The 21,854-nt window shown below is 43.3% G+C and overlaps 1 protein-coding gene across 1 annotated transcript in view; it reads left to right on the top strand.

The window, feature by feature from the left end:
• Nucleotides 1-351: 351 nt before the first annotated feature.
• Nucleotides 352-21,854, top strand: part of LOC139442695 (N-acetylgalactosaminyltransferase 7-like) — a 28,338-nt gene continuing 6,835 nt past the window's right edge. Inside the window, exons 1-7 of the mRNA XM_071223574.1 lie at nucleotides 352-1,400; nucleotides 13,801-13,993; nucleotides 17,722-17,860; nucleotides 18,564-18,730; nucleotides 19,831-20,038; nucleotides 20,471-20,644; nucleotides 21,721-21,838. Coding sequence (XP_071079675.1) covers nucleotides 1,251-1,400; nucleotides 13,801-13,993; nucleotides 17,722-17,860; nucleotides 18,564-18,730; nucleotides 19,831-20,038; nucleotides 20,471-20,644; nucleotides 21,721-21,838 — 1,149 coding nt within the window. The 5' untranslated portion in view covers nucleotides 352-1,250. The remainder of the gene's footprint in view (nucleotides 1,401-13,800; nucleotides 13,994-17,721; nucleotides 17,861-18,563; nucleotides 18,731-19,830; nucleotides 20,039-20,470; nucleotides 20,645-21,720; nucleotides 21,839-21,854) is intronic.

Genomic DNA, 21,854 nt, shown 5'->3' on the forward strand with positions numbered 1-21,854 from the left:
GTCTGAGACATACAGTGAGACAGTGTCTGAGATATACAGTGAGACAGTGTCAGAGACATACAGTGAGACAGTGTCTGAGATATACAGTGAGACAGTGTCTGAGATATACAGTGAGACAGTGTCAGAGACATACAGTGAGACAGTGTCTGAGACATACAGTGAGACAGTGTCTGAGATATACAGTGAGACAGTGTCTGAGACATAAGTGAGACAGTGTCTGAGATATACAGTGAGACAGTGTCTGAGACACACATTGAGACAGTGTCTGAGACATACAGTGAGAGTGTCTGAGATATACAGTGAGACAGTGTCAGAGACATACAGTGAGAGTGTCTGAGATATACAGTGAGACAGTGTCTGAGATATAAAGTGAGACAGTGTCAGAGACATACAGTGAGACAGTGTCTGAGACATACAGTGAGACAGTGTCAGAGATATACAGTGAGACAGTGTCTGAGACATAAGTGAGACAGTGTCTGAGATATACAGTGATACAGTGTCTGAGACATACAGTGAGACAGTGTCTGAGATATACAGTGAGACAGTGTCTGAGATATACAGTGATACAGTGTCAGAGACATACAGTGAGACAGTGTCTGAGATATACAGTGAGACAGTGTCAGAGACATAAGTGAGACAGTGTCTGAGATACAGTGTCTGAGATATACAGTGAGACAGTGTCAGAGACATACAGTGAGACAGTGTCTGAGATATACAGTGAGACAGTGTCTGAGACATAAGTGAGACAGTGTCTGAGATATACAGTGAGACAGTGTCTGAGACATACAGTGAGACAGTGTCTGAGATATACAGTGAGACAGTGTCAGAGACATACAGTGAGACAGTGTCAGAGACATACAGTGAGACAGTGTCAGAGACATACAGTGAGACAGTGTCAGAGACATACAGTGAGAGTGTCAGAGACATACAGTGAGAGTGTCAGAGACATACAGTGAGACAGTGTCTGAGACATACAGTGAGACAGTGTCGGAGACATACAGTGAGAGTGTCAGAGACATACAGTGAGACAGTGTCTGAGACATACAGTGAGACAGTGTCAGAGACATACAGTGAGAGTGTCAGAGACATACAGTGAGACAGTGTCTGAGACATACAGTGAGACAGTGTCGGAGACATACAGTGAGAGTGTCAGAGACATACAGTGAGACAGTGTCGGAGACATACAGTGAGACAGTGTCGGAAATAAACAGCAACATTGTGTCAGCGGAACACTGTAACACTGTAACAAGATGTGCCACAGGTTATTAAGAAGACGAGGCGGTGTTCGGATCTTGTTTCTCCTGGGGATGATACTCTGTTTTGCGTTTACAAGTGTGTCGATATTCAAGGTCCTGGACGATTCCTACATGCACGAAGGAAACAGGGAGTTACTGAACAAGGTGAGGACAATCAATATTCTTTGCATAAAACATAACAGTACCATTGTGGATGCACCAGGCATAATGATCCAGAATACGTCAGGGAAAACAAACTGAAAGTGGTTATTAACAATCAATTAACTATTATGCCTTTACTTCTATTTAAATGGAAAATATCCGTTTATTTCTTCCCTAACTATACATTGTCATCAGTATTAGAAGATCAACAAAATGCCTAATGTATAGTTCTTTCATTGGCGCTAGCTTTCTTGGTGTATAGGTACTTTCTTGGTTTATAGATACTTTCTTGGTGAATGAATACTTTATGTGTGTACAAGCACTTGACCTGATTGATCCAAGTGTCTAATCTATTCGTCCTGGAATTTATTGAGTCGCAGCGAACGTAGAAAAGCAGAAGAGTGAGTGGTTTTACGCCGCTTTTAGCAATATTCCAGCAATATCACGGCGCTTTAACCACTAAGCTACCCGACCACCCCTTAAACCAGACGAACAACGAGGATACATTTGTATCATAGTGTTATGTGAGTGTATAATAGTATGTACACCGACTGAGATATAAAGCCATTGGTAACATAGGTTATTTTTTCTTTGACATGGACATTCTGGAGTGTTGAGCCTAACCTGCATCTCTAAGTACGTATAGGCCTGACCCTCCACATGCTTGTAAATAACTCCTCCCCCAAGTAAACTGACTGCTCCTTCCTGTTCTACCTTGCCACGTGTGGGATAACGAATGTTGCATTTGCCGTGTCCAATTGACATACCAATATCATTAGAAAAAGACTCAATAATGATATTTGGGTTTGTTCAAATGAATATTGATTGATTGTGGCTTTGGCAAATAATGTCAACATGAGCTCCCTATGTCGCCAATGCAAGTCATACTACCCGTTTCTTGAACACTCGACATATCCACTGTGTGTTCAGTGATCCATATGTGGTGTCATGTTCAAGATTTATTCGATCTCAGATCTTGTTTCAAGAAACGATAGTCATCTCAGCTGAACATGTGAGAGTTTAGTTGACACCGCCATGTGGCTGTTAAGTCAGTTCGAACCAAGCAGCATGCCCATACATGCCGTGAATGTTTTATGACTCGGTGTCATGTCAAATGAATTATGAATCGATTTCTCGGTCGAGGTATTGAGGGTTGTAATGAAGCCATTCATATTGTGCTACATGGCAATTCCGATGTTTTGAAAATGTTTGGTCAACGATAAGACTAAGTACTCTGTCTCAAGTCTTTAATTGACTAAGATACTGCCGATCTTACGTTGAATTTTAACTCAATCACTCGCTTTAAACACTGTCTGAAATAAAACGAGAATTATACCTGTCTGATCGCTGACTAACAGTTTCATGAACACTGGATATCACCATCTGAATTCAATGAGCAAACTATCTGAACCTAAGTTAAACACCATTTAAAAACGATCTAAATATTGTCTGAACAGTGACTACATAATCTGAAACAGTCTGAATAATATGTAAACACAATCTGAATTTGGTCCGAATACTGTCGGAAATGTGTCTGAACACTAAACATGGTGCTAAGTATATACAGTAAACTACGGTTATAACGAACACGCTTATAACGAACTGACGGATAAAACGAACTTACCTTTTGGTCCAGACTACTTGCTGTAGTCATGCTGAATATGTACTTATAACGAACTACGGTTATAACGAACTAAAATTAGTAGTCCCTTTGAGTTCGTTATAACCATAGTTTACTGTATATATCGTTATAATGAGGAACACGACGACACGAGTATATGCTTACTCCTTCATCGAGTGAATGAATGCGAGGATGTATATGTATGTATGTAAAATCAACAAAAGTAATAAGATATGTGGAAACAAAAGAAAACAAAAGAAGCCAATAGTTAATTTGCGCTGATTGGTGATTAACGCCGATCTAATGTCTGACTTTATCACGCTCCAGAAATGTGGTCAGCTTGACATTTTGTGTGAATGAACTGATTATCATTCACATGCGGACAAGTACATTCTACCTGCGGTCACGTGTTTTATGGTATTCACACACTAGCCTCGGCCCGAGATACAGCCTCATGACCTCATACTGAAATGCCCCAGGTCATATCGAGGGAAACAGTTGAAGAGTTTTATGTCTCAGTTTAATCAGTTCGTGAGTTTGTCATAGCTGTCCCAGGAAAAGACACCGTCCATACTAAACTGGGAGCGACATGGTAATAGACACCTACACAATTCACAAATCATTATATGGACATGTAATATACATACACACTACATGGACACGTGATGTATGTATGTATGTATGTATGTATGTATGTATGTATGTATGTATGTATGTATGTATGTATGTATGTATGTATGTATGTATGTATGTATGTATGTAGTATGTATGTATGTATGTATGTATATATATATATATATATATCAGGGATACGTGATCTACATATATATATATATATATATAGAGAGAGAGAGAGAGAGAGAGAGAGAGAGAGAGAGAGAGAGAGATACATATGTAGATCACGTGTCCATGTAGTATGTATGTATATCAAATGTATATATGTATATATATAAGTCAGGCATTGGCCCCGTGTGAACTACGTTTAGCTAGCACAGGACGCCTTGTGCAGACCGACAAGACCTGGAGGGCTCTGATAGATCAGTAAGGAAGTTTCATTTTGAAGTTGACGTGTCACTTGTCGCCGGCGGCGATATGAACCTCAGCAAAACACAACGCTATCTCACTTAGACTGACAGAATAGAAAATAAGAGGAAACAATTGGTGACAGCCATTAAAGGAATTTGAAATTAATGAATCACAAATTGAATGATAAATGACACTGAATGATCAATATTTTCACGTGCAGCCCGTTGAAGTCAAGCAAATATGCAACATATGTTGGCGTTGAAACGTGATGTCAATAATTGTTACCGTGAACACGTGAGGTCCATAAGTGTCACCACGAACAGGCGATGTCCATAAATGTAACCATGGACACGTGATGTCAATAACTGTTACCATAGATATGTGATGTCAATAACTGTTACCATAGATATGTGATGTCAATAACTGTTACCATAGATACGTGATGTCAATAACTGTTACCTGAGATAAGTGATGTCATCAACAGTTTCCGTGGATAGGTGATGTCAATAACTGTTTTCGTGGATAGGTGATGTCAAAAACTGTTACCATAGATACGTGATGTCAATAACTATTACCATAGATACATGATGTCAATAACTGTTACCATAGATACGTGATGTCAATAACTGTTACCATAGATACGTGATGTCATAAACTGTTACCATAGATACGTGATGTCATAAACTGTTACCATAGATACGTGATGTCAATAACTGTTACCATAGATACGTGATGTCAATAACTGTTACCATAGATACGCGATGTCAATAACTGTTACCATAGATACGTGATGTCAATAACTGCTATCGTAGACAGATGCTGTCATCACTGTTTCTGTAGACAGGTGCTGCCATAATTTCAACTTTTTCCGTGGACAGGTGACGTCATAACACATTGGACCCCCACCTGGGTATTCACACACTATATGAATCGTGCCTCACATCCTTTAAAATAGCCACCGATCCCAATGGTGTTTACAAACTTCTACCATAATGTGCAACATGAACCTTTTGTGCTGCATGTGCGAAATTGATTAGCGTATTTGTATTTGCTCGATTTTATACATATCCCTTCGCCATGCGTTGGAGAACGCATATTCTGCCTCGATTATGTCTCGGATCGAAAAACTTGAGAAAGTCGGCCTGATAGTCTGACCTCAGATTTCACCATCGGCCTTACATTTCCCTGCCTTGCTTCCCTCGGGTTTTGCACTACCCAGCATGAATCGTGCTTAAGGATATACACGCAGCACGTTTCTGTTGCGCTTACAAGTTAAGCCATTGTTGGCTTTATAACACCAAGGAAGACTGTCCTTCCTCACAACATGGCTTGTAGACTATGCAGAAGGCGGCGCTATGGGCGTCAAATTGCTCTTCTTGCTGTGGTGGTTTTCGTGAGTGTATATATTTCAAAGGATATATATTGGACCGATGTGCACGGGGCACGGGATCTAGACCAGGTCTGTATCACTGTGTAAACATGCATGATAAGTAATTATAATGAGGAAACTAGGGATTAATGTCCAGGAGAGAAGACATCATTTTGACTATGGATTAATGTACAGGATATGTCATAATGAAGACGAAACTGTTTTAATTACAGGTCCCTTGGTACAGTTGTACAATGTGATCTTAGTGCTAAGGTGATCGTAAGTCCCATACCTTAACATAGACTTACGACAGTCGTAGCTATAAAGTTGTTTTGTTCAACGGCACCCTGTTCCACAAGGCGATCGTAGAGCTGTGACAGTCGTAAGTCTATGTTAAAGTATGGGCGTTATGATAAAACTATGAAACTATGGATTTTAAAGTTTGTTTAGTAGAATTAAATTAATCGCACTTAATTTGAGTGACAAATATATATACCCCAAAATTGGTTTTAACATGCTCTACCTATTCATAGGTGACTTATACAAGCTATGTTATTGCTATCGGGGACCTAAAACGACGTTCACTGTATATGTAAATACATACAGTCATCTTTATGATAATGGGAATTCAAGTATAGTCAGGACCGGTTCGTAATGCGGTGTCATCCCTGATCCGGGATAAATACCAAAAATTGGTGCCATGACCGGTTCGATCCCCAACCCCCACCCACACATCCCCACCCACACATACACCCTTCACACCCACCCACACAAACCCACCCCTCAGAGACATACACATATACACACACACACGCGCGCACATGCACAGACAGACACACAGAGACACACCAGACACATACACACGCGTATACAACAATATTTATTTTGAATTAATCGTATCTGATTTAGTAATTAATAGTAAACATTCCTACGAACGTTAGGAATATTGATGTTCTACACTCAGCAGGCGTTGGGAAATTGCAATGCCTTTTTACAGTAAATGTATTGATTATTTGTCGTGCGTGAAGATACCTGTACGATCTGTAACTATCTATGTTGTACAAATATCGACCATTGTGTGGACACGGAAATTAATCAGAATATTCGGATTTTGTAACAGCTGTTGATTCTAGTCTGGCAATGCGGCCTGGAGGGGAGAGAAGGCGCTGATAGTGTCAGACCTCCATGTTACACTGATACTATCAGACCTCCATGTTACACTGATAATATATCCATGTTACACTGATGCTGTCACCATGTTACTGATACTGTAAGATCTTCGTGTTTCACTGATACTGTCAGACATCCATGTTACATTGATACTGTCAGATCTTCGTGTTTCACTGATACTGTCAGACCTTCATGTTACACTGATACTGTCAGACCTTCATGTTACACTGATGCTGTCAGACCTTCATGTTACACTGATACTGCCTCCATGTTACACTGATACTGCCTCCATGTTACACTGATACTGTCAGACCTTCATGTTACACTGATGCTGTCAGACCTTCATGTTACACTGATACTGCCTCCATGTTACACTGATACTGTCAGACCTTCATGTTACACTGATACTGTCAGACCTTCATGTTACACTGATACTGCCTCCATGTTACACTGATACTGCCTCCATGTTACACTGATACTGTCAGACCTCCATGTTACACTGATACTGTCAAACCTCCATGTTACATTGATACTGTTAGACCTCCATGTTACACTGATACTGCCTCCATGTTACACTGATACTGTCAGACCTCCATGTTACACTGATACTGTCAGACCTCCATGTTACACTGATACTGTCAAACCTCCATGTTACATTGATACTGTTAGACCTCCATGTTACACTGATACTGCCTCCATGTTACACTGATACTGTCAGACCTCCATGTTACATTGATACTGTCAGACCTCCATGTTACACTGATACTGCCTCCATGTTACACTCATACGGTCAGACATCCATGTTACACTGATACTGTCAGACTTCCATGTTACACTGATACTGTCAAACCTCCATGTTACATTGATACTGTTAGACCTCCATGTTACACTGATACTGCCTCCATGTTACACTCATACGTTCAAACCTCCATGTTACACTGATACTGTCAAACTTCCATGTTACACTGATACTGCCAGGCCTCCATGTTTGACTGATACTGTCAAACCTCCATGTTACATTGATACTGTCAAACTTCCATGTTACACTGATACTGCCTGGCCTCCATGTTTGACTGATACTGTCAGACCTCCATGTTACATTGATACTGTTAGACCTCCATGTTACACTGATACTGCCTCCATGTTACACTCATACGGTCAGACCTCCATGTTACACTGATACTGTCAAACTTCCATGTTACACTGATACTGCCTGGCCTCCATGTTTGACTGATACTGTCAAACCTCCATGTTACATTGATACTGTCAAACTTCCATGTTACACTGATACTGCCTGGCCTCCATGTTTGACTGATACTGTCAAACCTCCATGTTACATTGATACTGTCAAACTTCCATGTTACACTGATACTGCCTGGCCTCCATGTTTGACTGATACTGTCAGACCTCCATGTTACATTGATACTGTCAGACATCCATGTTACACTGATACTGCCTGGCCTCCATGTTACACTGATACTGTCAGACCTCCATGTTACACTGATGCTCTCAGACCTTCATGTTACACTGATACTGCCTGGCCTCCATGTTACACTGATACTGTCAGACCTTCATGTTACACTGATGCTGTCAGACCTTCATGTTACACTGATACTGCGTCCATGTTTGACTGATACTGTCAGACCTCCATGTTACACTGATACTGCCTCCATGTTACACTGATACTGTCAGACCTCCATGTTACACTGATACTGTCAGACCTCTATGTTACACTGATACTGTCAGACCTCCATGTTACACTGATACTGCCTCCATGTTACACTGATACTGCCTCCATGTTACACTGATACTGCCTCCATGTTACACTGATACTGCCTGGCCTCCATGTTACACTGATACTGTCAGACCTCCATGTTACACTGATACTGTCAGACATCCATGTTACCCTGATACTGTCAGATATCCATGTTACCCTGATACTGTCAGACATCCATGTTACCCTGATACTGTCAGACATCCATGTTACCCTGATACTGTCAGACATCCATGTTACCCGGATACTGTCAAGCATCCATGTTACCCTGATACTGTCAGACTTCCATGTTACACTGATACTGTCTGACCTCCATGTTACACTGATACTGTTAGACCTCCATGTTACACTGATACTGCCTCCATGTTACACTGATACTGCCTCCATGTTACACTGGTACTGTCAGACCTCCATGTTACACTGATACTGTCAAACTTCCATGTTACACTGATACTGTCAGACATCCATGTTACACTGATACTGCCTCCATGTTACATTGATACTGTCAGACCTCCATGTTACACTGATACTGTCAGACCTCTATGTTACACTGATACTGTCAGACCTCCCTGTTACACTGATACTGTCAGACCTCCATGTTACACTGATACTGTCAGACCTCCATGTTACACTGATACTGTCAGACGTCCATGTTACACTGATACTGTCAGACCTCCATGTTACACTGATACTGTCAGACATCCATGTTACACTGATACTGTCAGACCTCCATGTTACACTGATACTGCCTCAATGTTACACTGATACTGTCAGACCTCCATGTTACACTGATACTGTCAAACTTCCATGTTACACTGATACTGTCAGACATCCATGTTACACTGATACTGCCCCCATGTTACACTGATACTGCCTCCATGTTACACTGATACTGCCTCCATGTTACACTGATACTGTCGGACCTCCGCAGGCCCTTATATTGAATATTGTTCCTGAAAAGGTGTTAATCACAAATCGCTCACCCAGCAGATGGCTTTCTTCCTGACTCCCTGGATAATCGATATTGCACGGACAACAGATATTACTCTTCAGAAGGACAACAACAAATGCCTTTGAAATAGCAATAATCATTTCCCCATTGGTACTTGCAACATGTTTCTCCGTGTGCTGGTCATTAGTTGAGGCGTAGGTGGCTAACTTTCACGTACACCAAGTAAGACTGTTCTCCCCACAACATGGCCTGTACGCTATGCGGGAGGCGGCGTTTTGGACGTCAATTTGCTCTTTTTGTGGTCGTTTTAGTGAGTGTATACATTATAAAGAATATCAATTGGACCTATGTGGACGGGGCACGGGACCAAGACCAGGTAATAATGTCTTATTGAGTTAATGTTAGGACCATCCCTGAAGATCCGGGTTAGAATTGGACTGCAGCAACCCAGCTTGTCTTAAGAGGCGACTAACGGGACTGGGTGGTCAGACTCGTTGACTTGGTTTGTGCATGTCGATGCTCATGATGTCAGTCACTGGATAGCACGGTCTAGACACGAATATTTTCAGACCTCGATCATATAGCAGGAATATTGCTGAGTGCGGCGTCAAAAAACAAACAAACAAACGATTAATGTAAGGATGGGTGTGAATGAAAATATGGAATTCCAATGTGTATTCCAATGCGATTTTCGCAGTTAAAATGATAAATGACAGTACCCCTATGGGGACTACGGATTGCATTTGGTCGCCAGCAACCTATATTGTACGAAGAGACTTAATAGATCGAGTGGTCAGACTCATCGTACCCCGACTGTACGGATTGTGCTCACGATATATCATTTACTTACAGGACACCGTCATATAGTATTGCTGAGTGTAGCGTTAAACAATAAACAAACACATGTAATGATGGTCTATCTTATGCTCATTTTAAATTATTGCGACAGTCATGTTGTCGTGGTATCGCTGTGAATTTGCCAAGAAACTAACTCCGAAAATAATGTGTCAGTTGGGTAGCCCTTGCCTATTAATGAATGTTTTTTTATGATTTTAGTATCTTTGGAAATGTATTGTTTTTTGGCGAGAACTGCTATGTTACATCAGGGCAATGGGTTTGATATTTAGAAGCTGTTCTCTATATATGTTACAGAAACTTGCATAGAGCATACTGGGGCCCGTTTCACAAAGCGATCGTAGCGCTAAGACGGTCGTAAGTCTATGTTAAAGTATAGGAGTTACGGTAGTCGTAGCGCTACGATCGCTTTGTGAAACGGGCCCACATTGTCTATTTTATTTCTGAAATTAATAATCCTACACTGTTTAATCTTTGTTTTACTGACCAGCTAACAAAGGTAGTTTTCTCCTAATGCAATCGCCTGCTGGATAATTAATTTCTCTTCAAACACACTCGACATCGCAATGTTAAATATGACAATAAATACATTCACTTTTCTTGATAATAGAAATTCAAACACCAAATATCACAATATTTATTGTTGGTCGTGTGTGTTACATAGTGTGCGCATGACATTGTCTGTGTATGCATATGTAAGGTTTGCATTATCGAGCAGCTTAATTACCAGCGGACATTGATAACTTGTAATCTACTCGCTAACACAATGTAACCAGAGGCAATGCAATGGCCGTTGAAATACTGCAATGTCTCGATGTAACATCGATGTTGCCGGGCCTTGATGTTTTAACCGATATTGCCAGGCCTTATGTAACATCGATGTTGCCAGGCCTTGATGTTACATCGTTATTGTCAGGCATTGATGAGTCACCAATATTGCCCGGCCTTGATATTTCCCCGACATTGTCAGGCCTTGATATTTCCCCGATATTTCCAGGCCTTGATATTTCCCCGACATTGTCAGGCCTTGATATTTCCCCGATATTTCCAGGCCTTGCTATTTCCCCGATATTTCCAGGCCTTGCTATTCCCCCGACATTGTCAGGCCTTGATATTTCTCCGATATTTCCAGGCCTTGATATTTCTCCGATATTGTCAGGCCTTGATATCTCCCCGACATTGTCCGGCCTTGATATTTCCCCGATATTGTCAGGCCTTGATATTCCCCCGACATTGTCAGGCCTTGATATTTCTCCGATATTGCCAGGCCTTGATATTTCCCCGATATTGTCAGGCCTTGATATTTCTCCGATATTGTCAGGCCTTGATATTTCCCCGATATTGCCAGGCCTTGCTATAACCATGACATTCTATTATTGTGTGTCACCTGTGAATTCCGTCGTGGACAAGCATGAGCCGACTGTGGGCTGCACGTGCATCTACATTTGAAACGGGCATTTGGTTGGGAATTGGGTCAGTTCACTATTTCACAGTGATGGGTGTTCGAGTAAGTGAGTAAGTGAACGGCATTCCAGCTTTGATTCAGCGACGAGAACAAGTTGCGGAATTTTAATTGCCATATATTATTCATTCCTGAATACTCGACTTATGGTTTAGATGACTGTAATGATAAGTACATTTCCTCAATGAATATTACAGTATTAAAATAGCTGAAAAGACGAAGATTGTATTGATATAAACTCTCCAAAAGAAGAAACGCATACGTGGTATCAAATATTTTCAAAAATATTTTTTTAATGGAAAGTTTTCCATGCTTCACTGCTTCGTGACAAGAAAGTGTACACGGTTTTTTAACTGATAAAGTGTCGCGAAACGGTTTTATTGTCTTTGATGGAGTAAGTACCCAGGGGGCACGACTAGAGAGCGCTGACTGAGGTCCAGGGTTCATATTTTGTCGGGCGCATGCCAATTTCTCCTCATTGGAGGGGGCACGGGTGGCCCAGGTGGCCCAGGTGGCCCAGCCGTCTAAGGCGCCGCGATTCGCTGTGCAGAGTTGCGTCCCTTGGGCACGCCAGAAACCTATGATTGTGGGTTCGAATCCCGGTTCGCTCCGATTATGTTTCTAGGTTAGTCAGCACCATACCCGTGCTCGTGGGTTTCACCGAAGTGGTAAACGTCTGAGACCTGCATCAATTCGGACTTTCCTCCCACATTAAGCTGACACGCCGCGATATAGCTGTAATACTGTTAAATCCGGCGTTAACCCCAACTCACTCACTCACTGTCCTCATTGGAGACCCGTTCCAGATTATTCCACACGTGGTTTAATAAGGGAAATGCTGCATTTTAAGAGGAACCGATGTCACTAGCGGTCTGCCAGAGATCGCGCCATTCTCCGTACCGGGAAAGCCAACCAGTTAGGAGTATTACCAGACAACACACAAGACAAGCGATTGTCTGAACAAATGACAATGTTTTTCTTAATACTGATTGAAAAGAAATCACAACCTTTGAGTAACACCTTAACATTGAAAAATTCAATGCAAAACGTCAAGCCATAGTGTCCAACAGTTAAGACATGTCCAACATGTTAAGGAAACCAAATATCTGAGCACCACCCTAAAAGCATATAGTCTTTAGCGCAACGATGATTTGGCACATCCTTCAGGTCTCCTGATGTCGAGGTACGTGGTCAGTTCTTAACACACTGTATTATCGCGCTTGATTCATCAGACATCTGCTCTCCTATCGACCAATGAAGAGAGAAAGAAAAACTCTTGTTAACACCTAAAGATAACCATTGTTGCGACAAGAATCAGATTGTACTGACACTCTCTCGCCGAGTTTATTTCCATATTTTATTTGCACAAAACATGTAGCGCTGTGGCATTGCAGCGTTATTACAATATAAACGTTGGATCCTTCAATACTAAATGACGGAAGCTGAAGATGAAGGTGAGAGAGAAACAATAGAAACAAAATCTTTGCTGAGTATACAAATATCCAAATTGTTTAAATTAACAATCGTTTTAATCAATTATGTTATTTTTTAGTACATGCGTACAAAGACATATTATACATGTAAAGAATACTACTCACCACTGTGTTCTGCCACGAGAAGTATACCGTGATCCTGGTCCAAACACGGAGGCCTTCTGCCCTCTGGCAACATGGGATTAGATGCCAGGACGTGACTTTTACAATAAAGCCGGGTTTAAACCTTGAACCTTGGTCCTGCTAAATGCTTAATACTCGGTCCAAGTGTTATGTCCGTTATACCTAAGACTTTAGTTGATTTTTTTAACAATATTATAACAAACTGACATTTTAATTTATTTCAAATGTTAAACTGACTGTTCTGCATTTACAACCATAATGATGTATTAACCGAGGTTTAAGAATAAGATTAATACCGACATTTATTACAACGCCTTTATACATTCCTGGAATGTTCAGGTTAAATGAGAGATGTCCTGGCAGTTTAGTTAAATAAAGCATTCAATGTCAATATTAAATTTAAATAATAGCGTTTGGTATAAAAATAACGGACTGAAATGAGCAAGTGAATATAATGTATGTTCTGGTCGATATTGTTTTGCCCTGACGGAGTGGAATACAAGTGGGTGGATGAGTGGACTCAGGCCGCACAAATATTCTCACTCACTGTTTTTTCAGAACTTGAAAAGGAAACTCGAACCACTACAGCCTCCGCCCAAACACGACTCTCAGGGGGAAGCTCCGGGTAAAGCTGGCACCGACGAGGTGGAGCCTACCTGGAAGAAAAAACCTTATTCACCTAATGCAGTCTACAAACATGGCGTCCTTGGAAACTACGAACCTAAACTGGACATGAATAGAACAGGACCAGGTACCGAGCTCTGGGCGCTGACATCACATTAAGATGGCGGTGGGGCAGGGGCTTGGGGTGAGCAGGGGATGGAGGTGGGGTTGGGGGTGAAGGTGGTTCCAGGGGTCGAGCAGGGAATGTAGAGGGTCGCACGGGGTGGGGATAGGGCAGGGGTTGGAGGTGGTTCTGGGGATCGGGCAGGTGATGTAGATGGGGTGTGAGTGGTCAGGTTGGGTCTGCGGATGGATGTGGTTCCGGGTATTGGGCAGGTGATGTAGATGGGGTGTGAGTGGTCAGGTTGGGGTAGCGGATGGATGTGGTTCCGGGTATTGGGCAGGTGATGTAGATGGGGTGTGAGTGGTCAGGTTGGGGTAGCGGATGGATGTGGTTCCGGGTATTGGGCAGGTGATGTAGATGGGGTGTGAGTGGTCAGGTTGGGTTAGCGGATGGATGTGGTTCCGGGTATTGGGCAGGTGATGTAGATGGGGTGTGAGTGGTCAGGTTGGGGTAGCGAATGGATGTGGTTCCGGGTATTGGGCAGGTGATGTAGATGGGGTGTGAGTGGTCAGGTTGGGTCTGCGGATGGATGTGGTTCCGGGTATTGGGCAGGTGATGTAGATGGGGTGTGAGTGGTCAGGTTGGGTTAGCGGATGTATGTGGTTCCGGGTATTGGGCAGGTGATGTAGATGGGGTGTGAGTGGTCAGGTTGGGGTAGCGGATGGATGTGGTTCCGGGTATTGGGCAGGTGATGTAGATGGGGTGTGAGTGGTCAGGTTGGGTTAGCGGATGGATGTGGTTCCGGGTATTGGGCAGGTGATGTAGATGGGGTGTGAGTGGTCAGGTTGGGTTAGCGGATGGATGTGGTTCCGGGTATTGGGCAGGTGATGTAGATGGGGTGTGAGTGGTCAGGTTGGGGTAGCGGATGGATGTGGTTCCGGGTATTGGGCAGGTGATGTAGATGGGGTGTGAGTGGTCAGGTTGGGGTAGCGGATGGATGTGGTTCCGGGTATTGGGCAGGTGATGTAGATGGGGTGTGAGTGGTCAGGTTGGGTTAGCGGATGGATGTGGTTCCGGGTATTGGGCAGGTGATGTAGATGCGGTGTGAGTGGTCAGGTTGGGGTAGCGGATGGATGTGGTTCCGGGTATTGGGCAGGTGATGTAGATGGGGTGTGAGTGGTCAGGTTGGGTTAGCGGATGGATGTGGTTCCGGGTATTGGGCAGGTGATGTAGATGGGGTGTGAGTGGTCAGGTTGGGTTAGCGGATGGATGTGGTTCCGGGTATTGGGCAGGTGATGTAGATGGGGTGTGAGTGGTCAGGTTGGGGTAGCGGATGGATGTGGTTCCGGGTATTGGGCAGGTGATGTAGATGGGGTGTGAGTGGTCAGGTTGGGGTAGCGGATGGATGTGGTTCCGGGTATTGGGCAGGTGATGTAGATGGGGTGTGAGTGGTCAGGTTGGGTCTGCGGATGGATGTGGTTCCGGGTATTGGGCAGGTGATGTAGATGCGGTGTGAGTGGTCAGGTTGGGTCTGCGGATGGATGTGGTTCCGGGTATTGGGCAGGTGATGTAGATGGGGTGTGAGTGGTCAGGTTGGGGTAGCGGATGGATGTGGTTCCGGGTATTGGGCAGGTGATGTAGATGCGGTGTGAGTGGTCAGGTTGGGGTAGCGGATGGATGTGGTTCAGGGTATTGGGCAGGTGATGTAGATGGGGTGTGAGTGGTCAGGTTGGGGTAGCGGATGGATGTGGTTCCGGGTATTGGGCAGGTGATGTAGATGGGGTGTGAGTGGTCAGGTTGGGGTAGCGGATGGATGTGGTTCCGGGTATTGGGCAGGTGATGTATATGCGGTGTGAGTGGTCAGGTTGGGTTAGCGGATGGATGTGGTTCCGGGTATTGGGCAGGTGATGTAGATGGGGTGTGAGTGGTCAGGTTGGGGTAGCGGATGGATGTGGTTCCGGGTATTGGGCAGGTGATGTAGATGGGGTGTGAGTGGTCAGGTTGGGTTAGCGGATGGATGTGGTTCCGGGTATTGGGCAGGTGATGTAGATGGGGTGTGAGTGGTCAGGTTGGGTTAGCGGATGGATGTGGTTCCGGGTATTGGGCAGGTGATGTAGATGGGGTGTGAGTGGTCAGGTTGGGGTAGCGGATGGATGTGGTTCCGGGTATTGGGCAGGTGATGTAGATGGGGTGTGAGTGGTCAGGTTGGGGTAGCGGATGGATGTGGTTCCGGGTATTGGGCAGGTGATGTAGATGGGGTGTGAGTGGTCAGGTTGGGTTAGCGGATGGATGTGGTTCCGGGTATTGGGCAGGTGATGTAGATGGGGTGTGAGTGGTCAGGTTGGGGTAGCGGATGGATGTGGTTCCGGGTATTGGGCAGGTGATGTAGATGGGGTGTGAGTGGTCAGGTTGGGGTAGCGGATGGATGTGGTTCCGGGTATTGGGCAGGTGATGTAGATGGGGTGTGAGTGGTCAGGTTGGGTTAGCGGATGGATGTGGTTCCGGGTATTGGGCAGGTGATGTAGATGGGGTGTGAGTGGTCAGGTTGGGGTAGCGGATGGATGTGGTTCCGGGTATTGGGCAGGTGATGTAGATGGGGTGTGAGTGGTCAGGTTGGGGTAGCGGATGGATGTGGTTCCGGGAATCGGGCAGGGGAGGTAGATGCGGTATGAGTGGTCAGGTTGGGTCAGTCATGTGGTTTCGGGGGGGGGGGGGGGGATGGGGGTCGGCAGGTCGGCAGGTCATGTAGGTGGTTTGGAAGGGGTTAGTTTTGGGCGTAGGCATGGTCTTTGCGGTGGCACAGTCTTCTGTTCAGAATTGCACCTGTCAGGTCATTATCCATGGTGTGTAAGCGCCATACATGCGCTCGTGGGTTTTTGCCAAAGTGTGGGTCCGGGGGTCCTCATCCCCCTTGAAAACAAAATGTAGTGTTATAGGCAGTAAAAATATCTGAGAGAAAGTTTTGATATTTTGGACCCTTCCCTTAAAAAAATGTTAGATCTGCCCTTGTATAAATTGATCAAAACGGCGTAACCCACTCAGTTACAGTGTACGTTAAAGCGTATGTCTTGTTACAGGACACTTTGATTATTGTTTACGTCCACTTCCACCTTCCAGCTCCCCTACGGAAGATACTAAGAGTCTTCCAAACATGCTTAATCTTGACAGAGAAATATGGTGCCAAAAGGAAGTCGCACACAATTAAACAACTCGTTATTTGTTTGTTTGTTCGTTGTTTAACGCAACACTCAGCAATATTCCAGCTATATGACGGCGGTCTGTAAATAATCGATTCTGGGCCAGACAATCCAGTGATTGATATCATGAGCATCGATCCACGCATCGATCACGATGACATGCATCAACCAAGTCAGTGAGCCTGACCACCCGATCCCGTTAGTCGCCTCTTACCTCAAGCATAGTCGGCAAGCATGGGTTGCTGAAGACCTATTCTACCCCGGATCTTCACGGGTCGTCATTGGTATTGTAGTTGACGTTATAGTCGCATAACGCAAAGTTGTTTCTACTCTTCCCAATATGTTGTTTAAAACGAACTTCGGATATAACGAACTGTTTATTGTGCTCTCTTGGAGTGTGCTATACCCATGTACGACTGAACTGGTAAAACAGCAAGGTAGATTGTGTACATATTGCCAGTCTTTATGCGGAATGTATATCAATGTTTATCCGAAGCTTGTCTGTCCCTTTTTCTTAGGAAGTTATTGATAACAGAATTGTTTGTTGACTATCAGGAGAATACGGAGTTCCAGTTCCGGACGTGCCAAGCGAAAAGGATTTAGTTGAGAAAACTGCCAGAGAATTCGGTTTCAACATGGTCAACAGCGACAAGATATCACTGGACAGAATAATTAAAGACATGCGCCATGAAGAGTAAGTTGTACTATTGTTGTAGTGGTTAGAGCGTTCGCTCGTCACGCTGAACATCCGGGTTCGATTCCCGACAAGGGTACAATGTGTGAAGCCCATTTCTGGTGTCCCCCGCCGTGATATTGCTGGAATATTGCTAAAAGTGGCATAAAACCACACTCACTCACTATGATCATAGTTGTACATTGACATGAATTGGTTTAAATATTTTGTAAATAAATCTTCAGTGTTTCTATTTTTGCTGCATTGTTGATTTGAATTCTTTGAATATAATTTGAAACCTAACGAAAAAATTTGGATTTGAGTTTTGAAACTGTCTATCGTGACAAAACGGTAAAGTTCATCCGTATGACGGCGGCCTGTAAATAATCGAGTCTGGGTCACACAATCCAGAGATTGACATCATGAGAATCGTTCTCCTCAATTGGGATACGTTGACATGCATTAACCAAGTCAGCGAGCTTGACCACCCGATCCTGTGAGTCGCCTCTTACGACAAGCATGGGTTACTGAAGATCTATTCCGACCCGGATAAGAGGTTAGGTACTGGAATTTGAAGCCACTCAGATTCGAGTAAGCTGCATGGCATAAATCAGGGCAGTTAGCCTAACGGTTAAAGCGTTCACTTGTCACACCGAAGACTGCAGTTCGATTCCCAACATGGGTACAATGTGCACACGTACAACGTTGTGAGGACTCGTTTCAGATGCAAGTATTGGCACTACCCTGAGACACTGCCCACAGCCAGTGTAATCCTGGTGTTCCACAACGAGGGCTGGTCCACCTTCGTCAGGACGGTCCACAGCGTCATCAACATGTCGCCGCCGCAGCTGTTGAAGGAGGTCGTCCTGGTAGATGACGGGAGCGACAAAGGTAATTACGCGTAGTGTCTGCTTCCTGGAGGTAGCCATTCCAGGTACCAATGACGCCGAGGTCAACTGTGACAAGAGACTCTGAAGTTAAGATTGTGAAGAATCTCGCAGTGTATCATCACCTTCTGGAACAGTGTTTTGAACAGTGAACAGCCTTGTGTTTAAAATACGCAAGTTTGCAAATGGATCCTGTGATCCAGACTAGCTAGGTTGATTTGGGATTTAGATACGTCAAGATTCAATCAGTACTTCCACATGTACTTTATTACAACATCTGTCTCCCAGACCCTGTGAAAAAAATGAAAAAGGGAGCCAATTCAAGTCTAGAATGATTTGGCAAGTCTAGATTGACTCAACTCTCACCCCGAAAGTAAGGATTGTTCTGGGCTCCATTTGGATTTGATTTTGATTTTGTAAATATATGTTTTTTAATAAGATTATTTCTGGGACTAAATGTCGGTCTATTTAATACATGGCTTAAAGGAAAATAGCAAATTGTTCCTTGGTCTGTCATACGTGCAGATCCCGAGCAGAGTACTACTTTCTTTATTAAAACGTTTGCGTATCCAGATGCTGACACCAGCTGGGCCATCAAACTTAAGTATACACAGTAAACTACGTTTATGACGAACACTCTTAAAACGAACTGAGAGATAAAACAAACGGGACTTTTTGTCCCGACCATTTACTGCATTTAAGTTGCATATATGCTTATAACGAACTACGGTTATAACGAACTAAATTAGTGGTCCCTTTGAGTTCGCTATAACCGTAGTTTACTGTAATGCCCTTTTGAATAAGCAGGCTGTTTTCAGCCAACGTTGTCCAATACCATAAGCATCTTGTGTCTACTGATGTTAATAACATAAGAAGGCTTTGTCCACCCAAAGATGTCCTGTGCCATAAGCATCCTGTGTCAATGATGTTAATAACATAAGAAGCCTTTGTCCACCCAAAGATGTCCTGTACCATAAGCAGCCTGTGTCTACTCATGTTAATAACATAATAACGCTTAACGAGGTGTACCTGGTAAATGCATTTTATACTCGCCGTTGATGTTTTATATCACGTTTCAGCTCTTTATTTTCTCACTTTCTGCAGAACATTTAAAATCCAGGTTGGAGGAGCACATGAAACAGTTTGGCGACAAGGTGAAGATTGTGCGCAACCAAGCCAGGGAAGGCCTCATACAGGCTCGAACCATCGGAGCCCGAGCGGCCTCAGGAGACGTAGTAATCTTCCTGGACGCTCACTGTGAATGCAGCCCAAACTGGTTACCTCCCTTGTTGACGAGAATCGCTTACGACAGGTACGTCATATACAAAACAAATATGCCACTTACATTTTGACCTAAAGATGGCACTTTTTAAGAATAGGTCCCAAGAACTCTATCGACATCAGACGCGATTAGCGGTGGTCAGGTTGAATGCCTGTCATAATACACCAATGGTATGGGATGTTGCTCGTATTATCAATCACTTGTTGTCTGGTCGATATTGATTATTCATAGGAATATTGATCTAAACAAACCAACCTATAGAAACTGGACCTCCAAAGTTGCTCGTTAGATCAACAAATATGAACAAACCATGGCAGTTACTGGTTATGTGTTCATAATATTTCCACCGCTATTTTGCCTTTTACGCCAAATGGAATCTGTTTCGTCAGATAATCAAACAAACAAAATGTAGTCATGTCAATGGAAGAACACTACATCACCACATGTACGTGTGTGTTACAGGACCATCATGGCCGCCCCTGTAGTCGATGGTATTGACTGGACTAGCTACGAGTATCGGTCCTCGTATCAATCAAAACACTTCAGAGGTTTCTTTGAATGGGGCTTCTTCTACAAGGAAGACCCCGTGCCCCAGAAGGAACTGGACAAGCGACAGCACGACAGCGAGCCATATTGGTGAGTTCCTAGGAAAGAGAGGTCTTTCTCCAGCTTGAGTATGTCAAATGTTTGTATGTTGTAGTAACAATGCAACCTGATTTTATTGATTAGCATACTTTTGGATTTTGTGGAATGTGGTGTGTTAAAAAATGACTATACTCGCTGTGGATACACTTTGTGGTACCATGAATATAATGATTTTTTTTAAACGGTCATTTTTAGATTTTCTTCTTAGAAAGTGTTATTTAAATATATGAAAATGTCACACTTTAAGAATATGAGAACAGGGGTACATCGATTACCCGTTATCCTGGGGACAATCGCGTATTTAGAAGTGGAATTGTATAGTCTGGAGAAATGTTTCAGAATTGAAGTTCCAAGTAAGTAATGGCTTTCACTGATCATGTGCTTGTACATACATATATATATAATAAAATAATAAAGTCCACGTTAGTCCAACATCTTCTTTATATCAGTTTCAGACATAGTACATCTGAAACTGATATAAAGAAGATGTTGAACTAATGTGGACCTTATTATTTTATTATATATTACATGTACACCAAGTGAACATTCACTTCATTTTGTATATATATATATATACTCGTAAACAAAAGCATGCATTCCTCCATTCTCTCTTCACTGTAGCATGTATACAAACCCTTCTGTTGTAGGTCTGGTGTAGGTAATGCATTCCTCCATTCTCTCTTCACTGTAGCATGTATACAACCCCTTCTGTTGTAGGTCTGGTGTAGGTAATGCATTCCTCCGTTCTCCCTTCACTGTAGCATGTATACAACCCCTTCTGTTGTAGGTCTGGTGTAGGTAATGCATTCCTCCGTTCTCTCTTCACTGTAGCATGTATACAACCCCTTCTGTTGTAGGTCTGGTGTAGGTCATGCACTCCTCCATTCTCTCTTCACTGTAGCATGTATACAAACCCTTCTGTTGTAGGTCTGGTGTAGGTCATGCATTCCTCCATTCTCTCTTCACTGAAGCATGTATACAACCCCTTCTGTTGTAGGTCTTGTGTAGGTAATGCATTCCTCCGTTCTCCCTTCACTGTAGCATGTATACAACCCCTTCTGTTGTAGGTCTCCCACCAACGCTGGCGGTTTGTTTGCCATAGACAGAAAGTTTTTCTTCGAACTTGGAGCGTATGATCCGAACCTAATGATTTGGGGTGGAGAAAATTTTGAACTTGCTTTCAAGGTACCGTGATGCTACT

The sequence above is a fragment of the Haliotis cracherodii genome, unplaced genomic scaffold, assembly GCF_022045235.1.
Source record: "Haliotis cracherodii isolate W230 unplaced genomic scaffold, xgHalCrac1.p SCAF_5, whole genome shotgun sequence".
Classification (NCBI taxonomy): Eukaryota; Metazoa; Mollusca; class Gastropoda; order Lepetellida; family Haliotidae; genus Haliotis; species Haliotis cracherodii.